The sequence below is a fragment of the Fukomys damarensis genome, unplaced genomic scaffold (genome assembly GCF_012274545.1).
Source record: "Fukomys damarensis isolate Sample0158 unplaced genomic scaffold, DMR_v1.0_HiC HiC_scaffold_24, whole genome shotgun sequence".
NCBI classification, from domain to species: Eukaryota; Metazoa; Chordata; class Mammalia; order Rodentia; family Bathyergidae; genus Fukomys; species Fukomys damarensis.
In genome coordinates, this window is record NW_022900936.1 from 7,262,227 (window position 1) to 7,280,695 (window position 18,469).

The 18,469-nt window shown below is 47.1% G+C and overlaps 1 protein-coding gene across 4 annotated transcripts in view; it reads right to left on the reverse strand.

The window, feature by feature from the left end:
• Window positions 1-3,836: 3,836 nt before the first annotated feature.
• Window positions 3,837-18,469, reverse strand: part of Dop1b (DOP1 leucine zipper like protein B) — a 98,780-nt gene continuing 84,147 nt past the window's right edge. For 2 of the 4 annotated variants that reach the window (XM_033755970.1, XM_033755969.1), the window contains exons 29-38: window positions 17,410-17,489; window positions 16,735-16,844; window positions 16,489-16,635; window positions 15,088-15,149; window positions 14,464-14,592; window positions 8,451-8,587; window positions 8,056-8,111; window positions 7,274-7,432; window positions 4,971-5,100; window positions 3,837-4,521 (exon numbers count right to left, since the gene is read on the reverse strand). In XM_033755970.1, coding sequence (XP_033611861.1) covers window positions 4,273-4,521; window positions 4,971-5,100; window positions 7,274-7,432; window positions 8,056-8,111; window positions 8,451-8,587; window positions 14,464-14,592; window positions 15,088-15,149; window positions 16,489-16,635; window positions 16,735-16,844; window positions 17,410-17,489 — 1,259 coding nt within the window. In that variant the 3' untranslated portion in view covers window positions 3,837-4,272. The remainder of the gene's footprint in view (window positions 4,522-4,970; window positions 5,101-7,273; window positions 7,433-8,055; window positions 8,112-8,450; window positions 8,588-14,463; window positions 14,593-15,087; window positions 15,150-16,488; window positions 16,636-16,734; window positions 16,845-17,409; window positions 17,490-18,469) is intronic. The other 2 variants (XM_010636582.3, XM_033755971.1) reach the window with 2 other exon arrangements.

Genomic DNA, 18,469 nt, shown 5'->3' on the forward strand with positions numbered 1-18,469 from the left:
GGGTGTACTTCTTTTCCTACTATTACTTGCTCCAAACTTGCTCTGCAGAGCCTGCTTCTTTTCCTACCTTAAATAAAACTTTGCTACTGCTTGTGCTTGTTTTGACCAATTCTTCACTCAGGTCAGAAAGAACCTGGAAACCACCTTCAGAAGGAGCTTCCAGTGCCTCAAAGCCCAGTAATAAGATCCAGTTGCACTTCAATGAACAGAGGCACTCTGCTTGGCTTACATCCTGGCCCTGAGCACATCCTCTTCCATAAGATACTGGTCTCGTGTGTCCCACCAGATCGTACACAATATCTGATGGAAGATACTCTTTTATGTCTGATCCTCTAAAACTAGTGGCACAAAATTCTATTTGGTCTCCAAGGCAGTGCAACACTTTTCAAGTACACAAAAGCATTCTTCACAGAGCTGGAAAAAAATGATCCAAAAATTCATACGGAACCAGAAGAGACCCAGAAGAGCAAACACAATCCTGGGCAACAACAGCAAAGACAGGTATCACAGTCCCAGAGATGAAGTTATATTACAAAGCTATGGTGATAAAAACAGCACGGTACTGGCACAAAACATATGTGGGGATCAGTGGAACAGAACAGAAGGTGCAGAAACAATCCCAGGCACATTCAGCTATCTGATATTTGAAAAAGAGGCTCAAAACATACACAGGAGGAAGGGCAGACTCTTATAGAAATGGTGCTGGGGCACATATATTAATTAACAATTGTGTCCCAGCCCTCATGGAAGAGGAGCACAAAGTTCAAAGCCAGCTTGAACTACACAGATGACTGTGTCTTAAAAAAAAGAAAAATCAGTGGTGCAGGGCAAGCTGGTTATCCACATACAGAAAAATTGAATCTAGACCCACATTCTCACCATGCACTAAACTAACATCAGAATTGATCAAAGAACTAAATGTTAAAATAGAAACACTTAACCTACTGGATGATAAAATAGTAAAACTTTTGAAGTCATAGGCACAGTCAAGGTCCTTCGTTACAGACCCCAGCTTGCACAAAAAGTAGCAATGAGAATCAACAAATGGGACTGCATCAAGTTAAAAAGCTTCTGCAGAGCAAAAGAAACAACCAAGGGTGTGAAAGGACAATCTCCAGAATGGGAAAAATGTTTGCCAGCTGTTCCTCAGACAGAGGACTATGATCTAGAATAAAGAGCTCAAAAATTTATACTCCCCAAAATAAAAGACCCAATTAAAAAAATGAGTAAGTAAAATGAACAGACACCTCTCAGAAGTACAAATGGCCAATAAGTGAAGAAATGCTCGGCATCATTACAGAAATGCAAATTAAAAGAACACTAAGATTCCATCTTAACCCAGAAAGAATGCCATCATCAAGAAATCAAATATTAAGATGCTGGCAAGGCTGTGGGGAAAAGGAACCATTCTACACTGTTGGTGGGAATGTGAACTTGTACAACGACTATGGAAATCAGTATGGAGATTCCTCAAAACACTAAAGCAAGAAATTCCATTTGACCCAGATATTCCCCTCCTAGGTATCTTCCCGAAAGAGGTGAAGACATAATATCTCAGTGATCCATGCATACGCATGTTTATAGCAGCACAATTCATAATATCCGAATTTGAAGAGCAGCCTAGATGTCCATCAAAAGACAGACAAGGAAAATATGGTATTTACACACAACAGAGGACCAGGCCATAAAGATAAGCTGGAGTCATTTGTAGGAAAATGGATGCATTTTGATGTAAGAGATAAAAAAAATACCTCTAATTGGTTCGCATTTCAATAACCACTCTAACAAACCCTTACTGACAGAATTAGCAGGGTCAAATAGTGGACAAGGACACACCAGCTGGAAGACTCACCCAGAGATATGCGAAAGAAGTTTTCCTGAATTAGGGTTCTGAGAAGTCAAAAGGCCATAAACAACCACAGGAAGGAACGCAGAGGGAGGAAAGGCAGAAAGGGAAGGGGGATTGGGAAGTGACAGACTGTGAACCCCATCCCAGACCATGGGGGACAAGAGCAGGAGCAAAAGCACCCAGCTTCTCTACTCTGGCAAGTGTGAGTGAAAGCCTCCCTCTCGCTGCCTCTGGGGAGTCTGGATAAGTAAACTTCTACCATTTAGACCGTAATGTTAAGCAACTGAGACACACAAGCTTAAATATCGCATGGTTCCTCTTCTCTGAGAAACCCAAATTATAAATAAAGAGCAAATAAAAGATTAATAGGAAGTGGGCCAGGGATTTGGCTCAGTGGTTCCGCCACCTGCCTTGTAAGCACAAGGGCTGAGTTTGATCCTTGGTACCAAAAAAAAAAAAAGGAGTAAGCATGGAGATCTTTCTCAAATGGGAAGGGGACCAAGAGATGGAGGGAGGGGGAGAAAGGGTGAAAAGGGATTAAGATGAGTCATGTCCATGCAGGACTCTGCACAAGGAACGTAAGCCTTGTGTACTTTGAACGTAGTTATGTTCTAATAAGAACAAACCCTTTGAGGTACAGAACTCAAGAATTTCCATGGCTCCAGCTCCTTCTTCCAATTTTTAGCAGAGCACAAACTACTAATCCAAGCTCCTCTGTGCCTGGCCCCTGGAGCAGTTTTCAGGAAGTCTTCTCTGGGCGGGAGCCTCAGACACTGGGCCTGCCACACCCTGGGCCAGCAGAGTGGTTCCTTGGAGCTCGCTTGGCACGGAGGCTAAGGAACCAGGGCTTCATTCTTGGCCAGAGTCTCTGAGCCTTGCTTCCTGGTCTGCAGAGCAGGCTCACAGTCCCTCCTCCCAAGCTGGGGAGAAAGGAAACCACCACCAGGATGGCTCCTGCCGCCTGCAGGCCTCAGGCCAGGGCATGCACGTGGCTCTCTCGCTGTCACATTACCCGCTGTCAGTGCTGTAACCTTCTGGTCCCACGGTGGCATAGGGCACCACTCCTTCCGGGAGGAACTGAATCCGAATGGTTGTGTCCTTAAAGGGGAGCAGCTCATCCGCTGGGACAAAGAAGACAACATTCTAACTACTCATCCCAGCACTTCTGAGGCTGAAGCAGGAGGACTGCTCGAGTCTAGGAGTTTGGACAACATAACCAGACTTTGTCTTAAAAAATAGAAAAAGTTGGCTGTGGCTGCGAATGCCTGCAGCCCCAGCAGTTGGGAGGCTGAGACAGGAGGATCATCTGAACCCTTGGGAACATAGTGAGTTCAAGGCCAGCCTGAACTATATAGTGAGACTTTGTCTCAAAAAACAAAACAAAAACCAACCAAAAATAAACCTTAAAGAGAGATTTAACCAGTGATACTGGAGGAATTCCAAACTCCCTGCTGTGCAGCTATAAGCTGCCCGTCAGGCCAGACTTCACCATCCTGCCTGGGACTGAGTGAAAGGGCAAAGGACTGGGCGGCAGGGGCCAGTCGGTCCGGATGGAGCTCTGCACCCGCTGTCGCCTGGAGTGGAGAAGTGTAAGCCAGATGCTAACAGGGCAGCTGGCAAGGACACAGGCTAGGGAAGGGGTGGGATCAGATGCCACCAAGGAGGAGGACGGTTTCAATGTAAGCAATGCCTGTGACGTGGGAGAGGGATCCCAGAGCGGAGGGAGGAGCGTTCCTGACCCAGTTCACACACTGGCTGTTCTGTGACTGACTCAGTTGATCCATTTTCATAAAACAGTGTGCTTGGAAGCTACTGGTGGTGCTGAACTAAGGTAACAGCTGTCAGGTCTCTCTATGCAGTCCAGAATGGCCTTGAACTCACTGTGATCCTCCTGAGTGCAGTTTACAGATGTGCAAATGTGATTTGAATGGGCAAGGGCTGAAGAAAGTGAGATACATTTACGTGCTCAGCTCTGCTGGAAAGGTAACACGATTATTATTCTCAGAAAATACATTTTAGCTTTAAAATGCAGTATCAAAATAACTACTTTGGGTGAAGCATTAAAAATAGCACTCTTTTAATAAGCTCGAACTTTTAGAGACATACACTGAGGAAGATGCAGATAGCTGCTCCAACAAGGACGACCACTGTCTTTCCCTCTTCACACTTCACTTCGTTCACAGATCTTGTGCTGCCGTTACAGGATATATTAATTTTATTTCCGTTACATAAATTCAGGAAGGAACACAGTGAGATCCAAATATATTACAAGGCATCTAGGGAGATCCTTTTTGTTGCTGAACAGAGAATTATCTGAAATGAACTTTCAGGTTTGAAACAGAGTTGCTGAGAAGCACTACTCGCCCTTTCTGTTTGGTTTTCACCCAAGTATCAGTGAACGCATTAAACAATTGCTAGAAGCATTAACATTCTGGATGTTCCAAAAAGTCATGCTCCACACACTCCTCCAGCTGCCTGAGGACGCGCGGGCTGCTTGTGACCAGTGGCTCTGGGTACGGCGCTCCGGGGGTGGCGCAGGGCTGAGCTTGGGTTTTGAAAGCACAACTCAGAGTCCTGAAGAATGGCATTAACTGCCTGATGCTGGACACGGAACGCTGGCGCAGAAGCGGAAATTCACTCTTCGTGGAGATCTCATCAGAGCTGCTGACTTCCTGCAAAAACAAAACAAAGTAAGGACCTAAAAATGATAGGGCTTCACTGAGGTCAGGGATGCCGTGGACCACAGGCACATGGCAAAGCCGGAGATGAGGCCGAGACTGGAGTTTTGGGTCTTACACTTTCAACTGGCTTTCGCTGAGCCCAGCACTGCTTGGGCCCTGCCGGTGGGTCCTCCGACGCCTTGGGTCCTGTAGCACAGAGCAATTTGGGGTACAAGGGGTGACTGGCATCCAGGCCATGACCTCTAAGCCACTGAAAGGAGCTGTGTGTGTGTGACATGTAGGAAAATAAGACAGAATTTATAACCATTGCAAATTTGAAAACTAAGAGATATTTTGAAAATTTTCAGTCGTTAAAGTCAACTGGTGTCTGAAGTACTTTCTCACTTCTCAGGTCTTCTCCCCTTTGCAATGAATATAATTTTTAAAAGCAAAGCACCTACCCCATATTTTGATCTCAGAAGTTCTAGAATTCTGACAGTGTGGGGTTTGCATTCTTGGTGATTCTCCTCTAGGTCAGACAGGGAGGTAGGGCCCTCTGTGTCCACTTCCGGAACAAAGGCCCACCTGTATCTGGAGGAAAAAGCCCCGATCAGTGCCCTGTAAAATAGTTTATTAAGATCTAATTCTCAGGCCAGGTGTGGTGGCGGACACCTATAATCCCAGCACCCAGGAGGCTAAGATAGGAAGATCACCAGGAGCTCAAGAGCAGCCTGGGCTACATAGTGAGATCATGTCTCAAAAAAAAAAAAAAAAAAAATGTTACTTGGGGGCCGGGGATTTAGCTCAGTGGGGCTGCATCTGCCTTGCAAGGGCAATTCCTAGTTTGATCCCCGATATTAAAAAAAAAAAAAATCACATACCATAGCCATTTCACATACACGCGTCATTGAGTGGCATCGTATCGATGTAATCGGTTTCTCCCCAGGCATCCCCTCCTCTGCCCTGGGTCTACCTTCAGCTGTGCAGATGTACGCAGTGCAATGACCCACTCTGTCTCCAGACTGTCTTGTCCCTGACGATCCGTATGAATGGGATCATGGACTCTGTCGTGTTCCTCGGGAAAAGCTCGGGCCCTAGCATCCTGTCCCAGAAATGCCCTTCTGTGTGCCCAGGACTCTTGCTACGCACAGAGGACACCGCACACAGCCCGGGACCAGGGTCTCCGGTGCTATCTGCCATCTTCCTGCCTACAGGCCAAGCCCACTCTTCTCAGGACTCGAGTCCACAAGCAGCCCAGTGCCAGGTCCTTTCCAGCCATGGCTTCTCTGGTGCTGCTGCTGAGTACACGCTGCTTGGAGGACTTTGTCAAGCAGTGCCGCTGAAGTCTGAGCCCCAGTCTGGGAACAGGTGTGGTCCTTGTGGTCTGCATGCTGCAGCCCCGCCCCCACCCCGTCAGCCCCTGAAGTTAAGTCTCAGTGAACTTTGTCCCTCACAAGGTCTTGGGATTTTCTGTTTGCCCGGCAACCTGCTCCCCGGGCCCAGCACCGCTGGGCTGTGGATGAAACAAGATGAGACAAGATGTGCTCTCTGAGGCTGGCTTTGTCCACCTGGGCCGTATTTTTTTGTTGTTCTTTTTGGTACCAGGAATGGAAGTCAGTACCTCACGCTTGCCAGGCAGGCGCTGCACTGCTGAGCTACATCCCTGACCCTCACCTGGACAGAATTTTCAGCACAGACTGGGAACTGGTGCCCTTCTACTGAGGGACGACATTTTCCTCCATGGTCCTTACAGGCTGGGTTACCCATCCATCATTACTTGATGGTGACTACTTGGGTGTCCCCTCCCCGCCGCTAGTATACATAATGCTGTCATGCACACTTGTGTCCATTTGAGTGCATGTAAAAAGAAACTTTCCTTTTGGAATAGTTTTAGGTTCACAGCTAAACTGAGGAGGAAGTACAGAGAGCTCCCTTGGGTCCCTTATTTCTACACACATGGCCTCCTGGTTCTGACTTCTCCACCACGGTGGAAATGGTTCTCAATGAACCCGCGTGGACACTTCATTACCTCAGCACCACAGGTTACTAGGGTTGTCTTGTTGGTGTGAACTCTATGGCTTTTTGTTTGTTTAAGACAGAGTCTCACTATGTAGTTCAGGCTGGTCTTGAACTCACTATGTAGCCCAGGCTGGCCTGAAGTCAAGGTGATCTTCCTGCCTCAGCCTCCCGAGTACTGGGATTACAGGTGTGCGCCACCATGCTTGGCAAGCTGCTGCTCTTCTTTGTTGTTTTGTCTTTTCCAACTGTCACGGGGCTGGAATGAAATGGTGTGCGTCTTTCCAGCCTGGCTTCCTTCACTTTACGTAATAACGCATCTAAGAGAAGCTCAAATGATTTGCTTGCCACATTCTACATGACTGCTCTCTTTCTGGAGGGCAGGCGGAGGAAGTGGCCACGGGGGCCAGGCCTGAGATTCAGCACGGGAGCAGCTGCGTTAGGCCTGCAGGCAAAGTGCTCTGAGGTTCAGGCGAGCCGGATGGCGTGCTCCAGATCTGTCCACAAGTGGGCGAGCCTGTCTCATGAGCATTCAGGAGCAGAGCCCTGAGCACACAGCACATACTCGCACACACTGTGCACGGACAGGGAGCCGGGCTCACCAGACCGCAGAGTTTGAGGCCCTCTGAAACCTGTGCTCCCAGATGGCCGGGCTACCACACACCCACCCCACAGCTGTCCGGCACCGTACTGCAACTCTACGTAAAGGGTGACCGGCTGCCCTGGGAAGGGGACATGGCCCACTTACATCTGGAAGAGTTGCATCCTGTCAGGAGGAAAAGAAAGGGCTGTGTCCAGGAATTTGCAGGCCGACAAATACAAGACGAGGTCACTTGGGGCCACCTCCCCAGAAGAGGGCCCGTTTCCATCCGCGACCGAGACTTTTCTGTTTATTTTGTTGCTGTTTCTGTAAATTTACAAAGATGTGTTTCTCATCAATTTATTCACATCTACTGTAGCACATGTGTTTATAAGAAACCCATAAGAAGGATTTTCCTTTCCTAGCTGGGGGTGGTGGTGCACACCTGTGATCCCAGCGACTCAGGAGGCTGAGGCAGGAGGGTCGCAAATTCAAGGCCAGCCTGGGCAACCTAGCATGACTCTGCCACAAGATAAAAAGGGCTCCAGACACAGTTCAGTGGTACAATGCCTCTAGTTTTGAATCCCAGTATTTGCAAAAACTAACCGACTGAAATGAATAAGAGAATTTCATAGCTGGTGGTCCCATCAAGTGTCTGAAGAAGACAGCATCAGGATCAGACAGCCCTCCACCATACAGGGATGACTGTTCATCTCTTTCCCCCTTTTTGTCTGGTTCAAGGGACTGAATGTGGGGATGCTGTACCACTGAGCTTCATCTCCAGCTCCATCTTGTTATTTTTTAGACAGGTTCTTGCTAAATTGCCCAGACTGGCCTTCAGCTGGGATCTTCCTGCCTCAGCTTCCCAAGTAGCTGGGATTATAGGTGTAAACCACCACGCCTGGCTGGTGTCCCTCATCACACACACAAGAGCTGGGACTGGTGCTCACCTCAATGGCTCATCATCCTCCTTCAGGTCATCTTCAAGCTGTATGAATATCTGAATCTTGAAAAGGAAACATGCATTCTCGTTACCATTTGAGAGAGGCCAAAGGTCCCCAAGCTGACACGGCTTTAAGAAAGCAGTGGTAGAGCACAGGCACAAAAACCAACCAACCAACCAGCAAATGAGTATCAGCAAATACAATCAGTGGAAGCAATCAGTTGGAATAACAGCCAGCGGAGAGATCAAACATGCTACTACAACTCTATTTAACCCAAAGCTGAGTCTGTGCTCCCACCTTTTATATAAAACGAGACCCCTACGGAGTAGCTTAACACATGACAATGAAAGAGCATTTTCAAAAGCTGTGACCTTGCTTTGCAGTCAAATATGAGCACTCACCAATTCAGAGACCATGATGGGCCACAGTGAGGTGAGATGCTGCGGAGAGATTCTTAGCAGCAAAACTCTGAAAAACAGAAACATCTGGGCAGCAACTATGGGTGTCTGTCCAACTCTGAGGTTGTCTGTCAGGCGTTCTAAGGAAAGAAGAGTTTAAAGATGTCACACAAACATGCAGTCTGGGGCTTCTCACTAGTCACAGAAGAAAACAAAACACTAATTGCTTTGTGCTTTTTGTCACTTGTTTTTGTAGTATTGGGGATGAAACCCAGGGCCTCCACACTGAACTATGTCCCCAGCCCCTTTATAATTTTAAATTATGAGACAGGGTCTCACTAAGCTGCTATACTGTTTAGGCTGCGCTGGAACTCAGGATCCTCCTGCCTCAGCCTCCTAGAGTGCTGGGATCACAGGTGTGCGGCCAATAACTCACATTTCAGGAAGAACTGTGTGACAGACTAACCGGCCTGCTGACCATGGACAACCTGTGGCAGACACAGTGTCTTGCAGGTGCGGAGTGCAAAGGGAAGTGAGGGAGTTTGAGAGATTTATCTGGCAAAATTTAGATTTGACAACAACAAAAACTTTAATTCTAGGCTGGGGATGTAGCTCAGTGGTGCCACACTGGTCTGGCAAGTGCAAGGTCCTGAGTTCGATCCCTGGGACCAGAAAACATGTGCTCATTGTGTGAGCCTTCTTCTTCACCCCTGAAAGCACAGCGACATCCTGCCTTGCTGGCCTGGAAGGGTAGGGGCCTGCAGATGACCACAGCCTAGCGGGAGGCCAACGGGCTCTGGCTGCAGCCCAGATTTTGCGTTAGTGGTGATGAAGCGTCAGGCAGGTGCTCCTCTGGGTATCAGCGCCTCATACAGAAATGGAGCCAATGGCACAGGCAGGGCGCACCGCTTTTCCCTCCACCTCATCCTGCTGCCGCAGTCACAGCCCTCTGGGAGGAGCAGTGCCTGTGTTCAGCTCACTGTAAAAACAGCTTTCCCTCCTCATTAAAAACGTAATTGCTTTTGAAGGAGTAATTTGCTTACTTTAGTTTCTCTTATGATCACAATGAGCACTCCTCTACCACACAGAAGGAAGAATCAGAGTCATTTTTAGGAAAACAGATGCATCTTGAGACCATGATGGTAAGTGAAATAAGCTTAAATATCAGACACAAAGGCTTAAATATCATGTGTTCTCTTACATGAGAGACCCAAAGTATAGTGGTACTTTGGTTCACAGATGTTTTTATTGGAAAACAATTTGGCTTAGAAACAGAAACATTTGGCAAAAAGATTTTTTTCAAACTGCATCAGGTAACAAACATAACCTCAGCCATCTTTCCCACAAAACACAAACGTGCCTAACTATCCTAAAATAGTAGGACAAATTAAGTTTGTGAACCAAGGTAGCACTCTACAAATAAATTAAAGAGCAAAGTGAATGATAGATAATAGGAAACAGGAAGATAAATCTTTTGCAAAAGGCAAGGGGATCAGGATGATGAAGGAGGGAAAGGAGAAAGAAAGAATTAGTATGTGTTATTACTTGCACCAATTCCTTGTAATGAATGTAATCATGAAGTACTGCAAACACTTACTAATACAAATGAAAAACCCATGCATTTTATAGCAGGTTGTAGTGGTGCATGCCTATAATTCCAGCACTCTGGGAGGCTGAGTCAGGAAGATCACAAGTTTAAGCCCAGCTGGGACAATTTAGAAGCTTAGCCAGATACAATCGCATAATAAAAAAAAAATGGGCTGAGGGTAGCTCGGTGCAAAGGCCCTGCCTGGGTCCTAGGTTCAAACCCCAGTACCACAAAAATGAAACAAAACAAAAACCCACAAAAAATAAAATTTCTGCATATTTAAGGTGATTGGATTATGGGGCTTATTGTTGACTTGATGTTAGAAGACAGGTCCTGGTTCAAGAGGCAGAACACGAGGCATGGCCCAGAAGTTTATCTCCCTCCCCAGCTCCTCCCTCACTCTGCTCTGATATGAGCAGCAGTCCTCTGCCCAGGCCCTTCCTCCATGCCACCGTGCCTTGGAGCTAGCTGACTATGAACTGAAATTTCTACAAACTATGAGGCAAAATAAACCCCTCCTCTTTTTTAGTTGCAGCGGTCAGGTATTTTGTCCCAGTGTGGAGAAAAGTGAATAAAACAGCTTTGGTACCATGAGTGGGGTCACTGCTATGATGTGACCTGACCATGTGCCTCAGAAGCCTTTGGACCTGGCTTATGGGAGGAATGTGGAAAGCTCTGAAGATGATGGCTGAAGAAGCAGCCCTAGCATGCTATAAGCTGAGCTTTACAGGAGATTATGGTCAGAGCTCAGAACACAAGAATGCTCACAGAGCCAGGTGTGGTGGCTCATACCTATAATTTTATAGTAGGGTATAGCGGTGACACCTGTTAATTCCAGCACTCAGGAGGCTGAGGCAGGATCACAAGAGCTTGAGGCCAGCCTGGTTACACAGTGAGTTCAAGTCCAGCCTGAACTATGTAGCAAGACCCTGTCTCAAAAGGAAAAAAAATGCTCACAGAAATGCAAATAGTAAAGGTCAGGCTCAGGAGGTTTCAGTTGGGAACAAGGACTCCATGTGTGTTATGCCCAGGCAGAAAATTTGTCTACAATTTGCTCCTGTCCTGAGACTTTGTGGGAGACCTAAATTAAGAGTAGTAGACTAAGCCAGGAGTGGTGTCACACACCTGTAATCCCAGCACTCGGGAGGCTGAGGCAGGAGGATCACTGTGAGTCTGAGACCAGCCTGGGCTGCATAGTGAATTCCAGGTCAGTCTCAACTACATAGTGAGACCCTGTCTCAAAAAACAACAACAATAAAACCCCCAAAACAACCCCCCCAAAAAAAAAACAAAAACAAAAACAAAAAAGAGTAGTAGACTAATGAATTTGGCACTAGAAATTTCAATGTAGTCCAACATTCAGGCTGTTGTATGGTTACTGTTGGGAGACTTTTAGCCAGCTTTATACTGAAAATCAAGAGCAAACAGAACAGCTGAATGACTTAAAAGTTTTCAGTTTGACTAGAAAGGAAGCTCCAATAAAGTTGGAACCTGCAAAGACAAAGCAGAGGAGGGCTTAGTTGCTAAAGGATTTAGCATTAGAAAGAAGCCCAGCATTTTACAACAGGACAATAGGAAAAATGACTTAAGACCATGTAAGGAACCAGCAAGGCCCCACCCTTCACAGGCTCAAAACTGCTAATGTGACAAACTGCTTTGAGACTCCCACGGCACTGTACTCCAGAAAGGTGACCTGTTAGGGAATTGGTTTATAGCACTCATCCACCCAGGCACTCAGAGACTTCCTCAGTCGTAATACAAGGCGGCCTGGTGACTGCTTGAGCAGGTGGCAGACCTTGGCATCCCTCATGTGGCGCTGCTGGTTTTACAGCCATGCAGAGTAAAAGAGTTGTGGGGTCAGGGAGGCTCATACCCAGGATTCAGAAAAAGGCTTGGGAGGCCAGAAATTGTGCTCCTGAGAGGGCAGTGTGAGAAGCTATGAGAGCAAAACTGAAAGGTCAATGGAGACTCCAGAAGGTGGAGAAGCCAGGAATGTGGATCATCTGAGGAGAGCTGCAGGCAGTGAGTAAAGCCAGCCCACAGAGAAGCTATGAGAGCTACAACCTCTGCAATGCCATTGGGATGGGCCTGCCCAACCATCTGGGTTCACATCGCTTCAACACGACTTGCCTCAGGAACTGGACATGGAACTATAGTATTTAATGTTCCAGTCTTGGTTTCTATCCCCTTTTGGAATGGGAATGTTTACCCTGTGCCATTGTATGGAAGTATTTAACTGCTTTTTGATTTTTATAGGGGCTCACAGGTAAGTTTGACTCAAAGGTGACATTGGACATGGACTTTTCAGCAGTGCTGAAACCATTAGGACACTGGCAACTCTTAGAGATGGACTAAATGTATTTTGGTTTTATTTTTATTTTTATTTTTATTTTTTTGGTACCGGAGATCAAACTCAGGTCCTTGTGTTTGCAAGGCAAGAAGCAGAACCACTGAGCCAAATCCCCAGCCTATTTTATTTTTATTTTTTTGAGACAGGGTTTCACTATGTAGTCGAGACTGATCTGGAACTCACTATGTAGCCCAGGCTGGTCTCGAACTCACAGCGATCCTCCTGCCTCAGCCTCCCGAGTGCTGGGATTATAGGCGTGGTGCGCCACCACGCCTGGCTGTTTTGAATAAAGAGATGTGCATGAGTCTTTGGGAAGGGGCAGAATGTTATGGTTTGTATTTAGATGTTCCCAGAAAAAGCTTAGGAGCTCAAAAGTAGGATTTTTTTTTTTTTTTTTTTGCACTGCAGATCAAAGTCAGGTCCTTGCGCTTATGAGGCAGGCAGTAAAAGTAGGACTATTGAAAGATTACTGGATTGTGGGCCTTACAGCTGACTTGCTGTTAGAAGGTGAGCCCCGATGGAAGAGGTGGGTCGCTGAGGGAGTAAAGGCTCCTCCCTTTGCTCTACTTCCTGTCAGCCCTGCTGTGAGCACTCTCCTCTGCCAGGCTCCACTGCCATGCTGTCCTGCCTTGGAGACAGGTGGCTATAGAATGAACCTCTACAATCTCTGACCAGAATAAATCTCTCCTCCTTTTAGTTGTGGGTGTCAGGTGTCTTGTCCCAGAGAGGAGGAAAGTGACTAAAATACGTGAAGCCTCCTGGTACTCTGGGAGAATGAGGCAGGAGGATGGCATGTTTTAAGCCCAGCTTGAGCAACTTACCCGACTTGAGCAACTGTCCCAAAATTTAAAATATAATAAAAAAGGCTGGGGATGGAGCTCAGTATGAAGGTATTGGGTTCAATCCCCAGTACCAAATCCAAACCCAAACCAAGACCTGTCAGGTAAAGGTGCAACATCCCAATCATGAATGCAACTGTACTGTATACTTAAAAGTACCAACAGACTCATTAAGATAAAAAAACAAGAAACAAAAAACAAACCCAAGGAGCATCCTAAGTATAGGAGGAATCTTGTGGTAGACAGTGTGGAGAAAGCATTATTCCTGCACTGTCCTGTAAGACTTTTAATCTACCCAATAAAGACAAATACTATAACTGGCTTTGAAAATGAAGTTTCAGATCTGCTGATGTGTATCCGTCTGTTCCTACAGTGTGAGGGACTGAAGCCAGCGCCTGGGCCCGCTGGCCGACACTCTACCACAGAGCCACACCCCAACCCTACTGATGCACTCGAGAAACCCAGGGATCCTCCAGAGAATACGCATTTAACACCTGACGACTGCATCCAAACGTGAACATGCCACGGGCCCCTCTAGGCCCTGGGTTTATCTGTGCTGGGGCAATGCTGTGGTTGGGATGTTTGTTCTGTCCAAGACACACTGAGATTTAACAGCCGACGTGACAGCACTGGGAGGTGGGGCCTCATGGGTGGGACTGGAGTCCGCACAAAAGGGCAGACTGGGCCCTTCCTTCTCTCTTGTCCTTCTGCTTTCCCGTATGGGATGGTGCAGACAAAGCTGGTGCTATGATTTGTGTTTAGAGATCTCCCAAAGCCTCAAGCAGATGAGGTGGGACTTTCTTTTTCAGAGGAGGCTGAATCTGGAATGTGTGATGCTGGGGTTAAGGGCCTGTGGTTACTAAACCACTGCATGTGAGCGATTAGTTTGGCATCACTGTAATCCTGGGTGCCCAAGTAAGATAAAAGGGGCAGAAAGACACTGGTAACCCTCTTGCTGCCTTTGCTGTCTTGTGTGCGCCACACTGTTCCTCCTCTGTGATGCCTGTTTGCCATCCCCGCCTTGGAGCCAGCTCATTATGGACTGAACCTCTGTGAACTGTAAGCCAAATAAACCCTTCTCCCTTCAACTTTGGATTGCAGGTATTTTGTGTCAGCAATGAGAAAAGTAACTAACACACCCATCCAGGCTGAACTCCAGCCTCTAGAGCTGTAAGCCAGCCAAGCTCTGATCACCAGGCACCATTTTGTTCCAGCAGCACAGGGCACACGGAGCCTTACCTTGGATCAGTGGGAGGTAGAGGTGGTACTGGTCAAGTTCTCCACTGAATACAGCAAAAGCCTGGCGCTTTAGCAGCATGGCTTTCTGCTCAAAACTCGAGAATAGTTTTAAAGAACTGCTCTGCATGTCTAGAATAAAATATATAGCATATAAATCACAGTCAGAAAAATGACCAATGGTGGCAGGAAATTCAGAGCAGGGTAATTCCTGTCTGTTGAAAAATTACTATCTCAATTAAGTGACTGAATGTGACTATTGTGCCCACGGACTGGAAAACACCCTCCTCTCATTCCTGGTACATAACGGCAGAGCAGGAGAAAGGCTCTGAAGTGCAGACGTGTTCTGGGTAAGTTACGGAAAAGTTAGTACTTTCAACACCACTGTCAGGATGTGAACCAGGCCCTCTCAGCAGCACTTCCCCACTACGACGCTGCCAAAGAGGCTGTGGGGCTTCTTGGCCAATGCTGGAGCAGGGGAGACTCGCTGGGTCCTGACGCATTCAGTGCCTCACAGCAGAGTTTATAGCTTAGCACCTTAAAAAGTTTGAGTGATCCTAAAACACGAAGTGAAAGCCGCTTATGATGGCACTGACCCGCAGGTGTGACAAGTAACACAGAACTCACTCATTAGATCCTTAAACATCGTTTTCTCATGAGTCAGGAGATGGTCAATGATGGACTTCCAACTGGGTATTGAAAAAAGCAAAGTTAATTAAATTTGCAACGGATGACAATCTGATTAAAAGCATCAAGATGATAACATCCCCTTTAAGGTGTTAAAAACTGCTTTCTGAAGAGAGGTTAGTGACACAGAGAATTTTATACAAGGAAGGCCAAACAAAAGCTTTTCTTCATAATCCTTTCCAGAGCTTAGCATAAAGAAAACACACACTGGTGGGTAGTCCGGCTTTTCCAAGGGTGGCCCTTAAACTCGTTCATGTGGGATGATTTTCAGAGTTTCGGTGATGAAGTAGGGGGGACGTAAAGACAAACAGCACCCCTTAGCTCTTACTTCCGGAGGGCTAGTTTGGGGTAACCACAAGAGCAACGGGTTACAGTCTGCCCTCTGTACGCATGGGTACCGCACCCCAGATTCAACTGACCACGGGTTGAAAAAATTAAAAAAAGAGCACTGTGTCTGTACTGAATATATACACTTCTTCATGCCACTGCTCCCCAGACGATGCAATCCAGCAAGCTGGTTACATAGCGCCGACATTGTGTTAGGCACCGCAAGCCTCTTTGGGATGATTTAAAGGATGTGGGGAGTTGTGTACACGTTCCAGGTGGATGTTACACCACTGTGGGTCCAGGAGAGGAGCACTGGTGGATTTGGGTACCCATGGGACCGAGGGACACTGTTCGAGGACGGGAGGAGCCAGGCTCCATGCGGCCTTAGGTTGGAAAGGCTTTGGGGCTGGAAGAAAAGGCTGCCCAGTACCCGCCCTCTGTCCCAGTGCCTCCGGTCAGTAGGAAAAGTTCGTTCTGCAAGCTGAGGGCTGGATGGGGGGACAGCTGGGTGGATTTCCTAATCTCAGTGCTCTCACATCTGTGTCTCCAAGGGTCTCTGTTGCCAGCCTGCTACAAAATATGTACAGTTTCTCGGTGCGTGAGCCGAGAAGTGGGGTCTGCCATCGCAATGCTGGTGAACGCTTCATGGTTACCAAATAAAGCATCACAGCCAGCCAAGGGGATGCACGCCTAGAATCCCAGCACTCTGGGAGGCTGAGGCAGGAGGAGTAAAAGTTCAAGCCCAGCCTGGGCAATTTAGCAATTTAGCAATACCGTTCCTCACAATATAAAAGGGCAAAGGAAGAGGTTCAGTACAAAGGTCCAGGGTTCAGGCCCCAGTACCAGAAAAACAAAAATGTAACACTTCTCTGGTAAACACACTGTTAATGTAGGAACTTGGCACTGTGCTGGGCTGATCTTATGGGCCTGCTTTCTCGTCAGCAAAGAGAACTAATTACAGAAGCAAAACAATGAAGACTCCGAGTGCATTTTCATCAGGACAGCATTTCTTACTGAACACAGGAAGTATCCATCTGAAAGAAAGTGGGGTCCAGGAACAAGTCCAGCACTTCCTTCTTCCAGGCCCGCTTCGTGTAGGCATAGCCGCTCAGTGAGCTCAGCAGCTGCGCGCTGGCCCGGAAGCTTGGCACATTGTAGGCACTGGCGGGGCGGAAGAGAGTCGGGTTAGAGACCACTGAGGACAGTCAGCCCATTGATCTCTCGCAGCACACTTCTCTGCATTCGTGGGGGCGACCTCACCTGTGATTGCGCAGGTAAGGAAAAACGTAATAAAGCAAGCGGGAGATCAATGGCACTGCTTTGTCTTTCTCATCACTTCGATAAACCATGTCCAGGAGAGAAGCCAGGACCTGGAAGATGGAGACCAAAAGGAAACAGAGACCTGAAGCAAGGGACGGGAAGCGTCGCCCTCTAGGCAGAACCTCAGAGGCCCCACAGGTGCAGGCTGAGGCCTGCTATTCTTGGCATCTGGGTTGTCCCCCCACCGACCACATGACAGGTCACTAGGAGGCACTGGAAACTCTAGTGGGAGGAGATCAGGGCATGGTGGCGTGCCCGGGAGGGGATATAGGGACTTCCTCTCTCTCTCCTTCTCTCTCTCTCTCTCTCTCTCTCTCTCTCTCTCTCTCTCTCTCTGTCCCAGCCGCCACGTTGTGAGCAGCCTTCTTCTGCAGCACTCTCTCTCCACCATGAGATCTGCTTTACTGCAGGCTCGAGACAAAAACCAAACCACCATGGATCAAATCCTCTGAAACCATAAGCCAAAATGCACCTTTCCTCCATTTAAATTGATTGTCTGAGATAGTCTGTTATGGAAACAGGAAGCTGACTGTAATACCAAGGCCACACTGGAGCTCACAGCACCTGAGGCTGGCAAATGTTACACAAGGGCCCACCGGGCAGGTGTGCACTTACCTCGGCCAGGAGAGAGAGTGCTTGCACACTGTAAACTGAGGGCGCAGATGCTGACACCATGGCTGAAGCCGCAGCAGCATCTGATGGCAGAAAGGGGTGTTTGTGTTTAACCACGGCGATGGCCCCATCACTGTCCCCAAAGCTTTGCGTAACTTGTACAGTAAAACTGTAAACCCTATATTTTGCTAAAAAGTATTTTATGTTTGATCAAACATAATTCCACATTCTTGGTCCCAGATGACAATTATTTTATATTTATATTATGACCAGATAACATATATAAGATATAAATGGTACTGACATCAGGATCTGAAATAAACAATGCATCTGGTCAGCATCCATTGGTTCTGTATATTTCAAGAAACACTTAAATATACAAAGGAAGCGTGCAATGTTTAAGAAATGAAGTGAACAGTGTTGGTGGCTCGTATAATGGAGAAGCCAGTGTCCTTCAGGAAACTGAAGATACTCAGAAGCTGCCCCCCAGTTTCTGTTAACAACATTCTGCAAATGAACGTTCCATTTGATATAAATGTACAAATTTAAAGTGTGCAGTTCAGAATGGCCTACCAGGTTTAGATTGCTTATGTGCCAGAAAATATATAGTCAATAAAAAAATACCAGAGAGGTGGGGACAAAAGGCTCTCTGGATCTGTACAGCAAAATGAACATGACTTCAATAGGCAGTGATTCAGTGCTGAAGTGGCATCCTTGGAACCAGGAAGCATTGGAAGATGGTAGGTCACAAATCTGGTGACAGGGGATAAGGTGTATAGTAAGGCCCATTTTCCCTGGCATCATATTCAAGGACAAAAGGAGGAAAGTCGATCTGTTTTGGTGATATGGCAGAAAACAGCTGGTGCAGACTGTCCACATGGTGAATTTTGTCCTTCAGTCCTGAGACAGAAAAGGTGGTGAAAAACCATGTCGATACCTTTGAACGAAATGTTGGATGTACAAAATAAACAGCTTTCAAATTCCTCTTGTACTTGACATCAACAACATCATAGGGTTTCTTCAGGAAGTCAGAGTCCAGATGATTGTATTTGCTGGTCAGCGT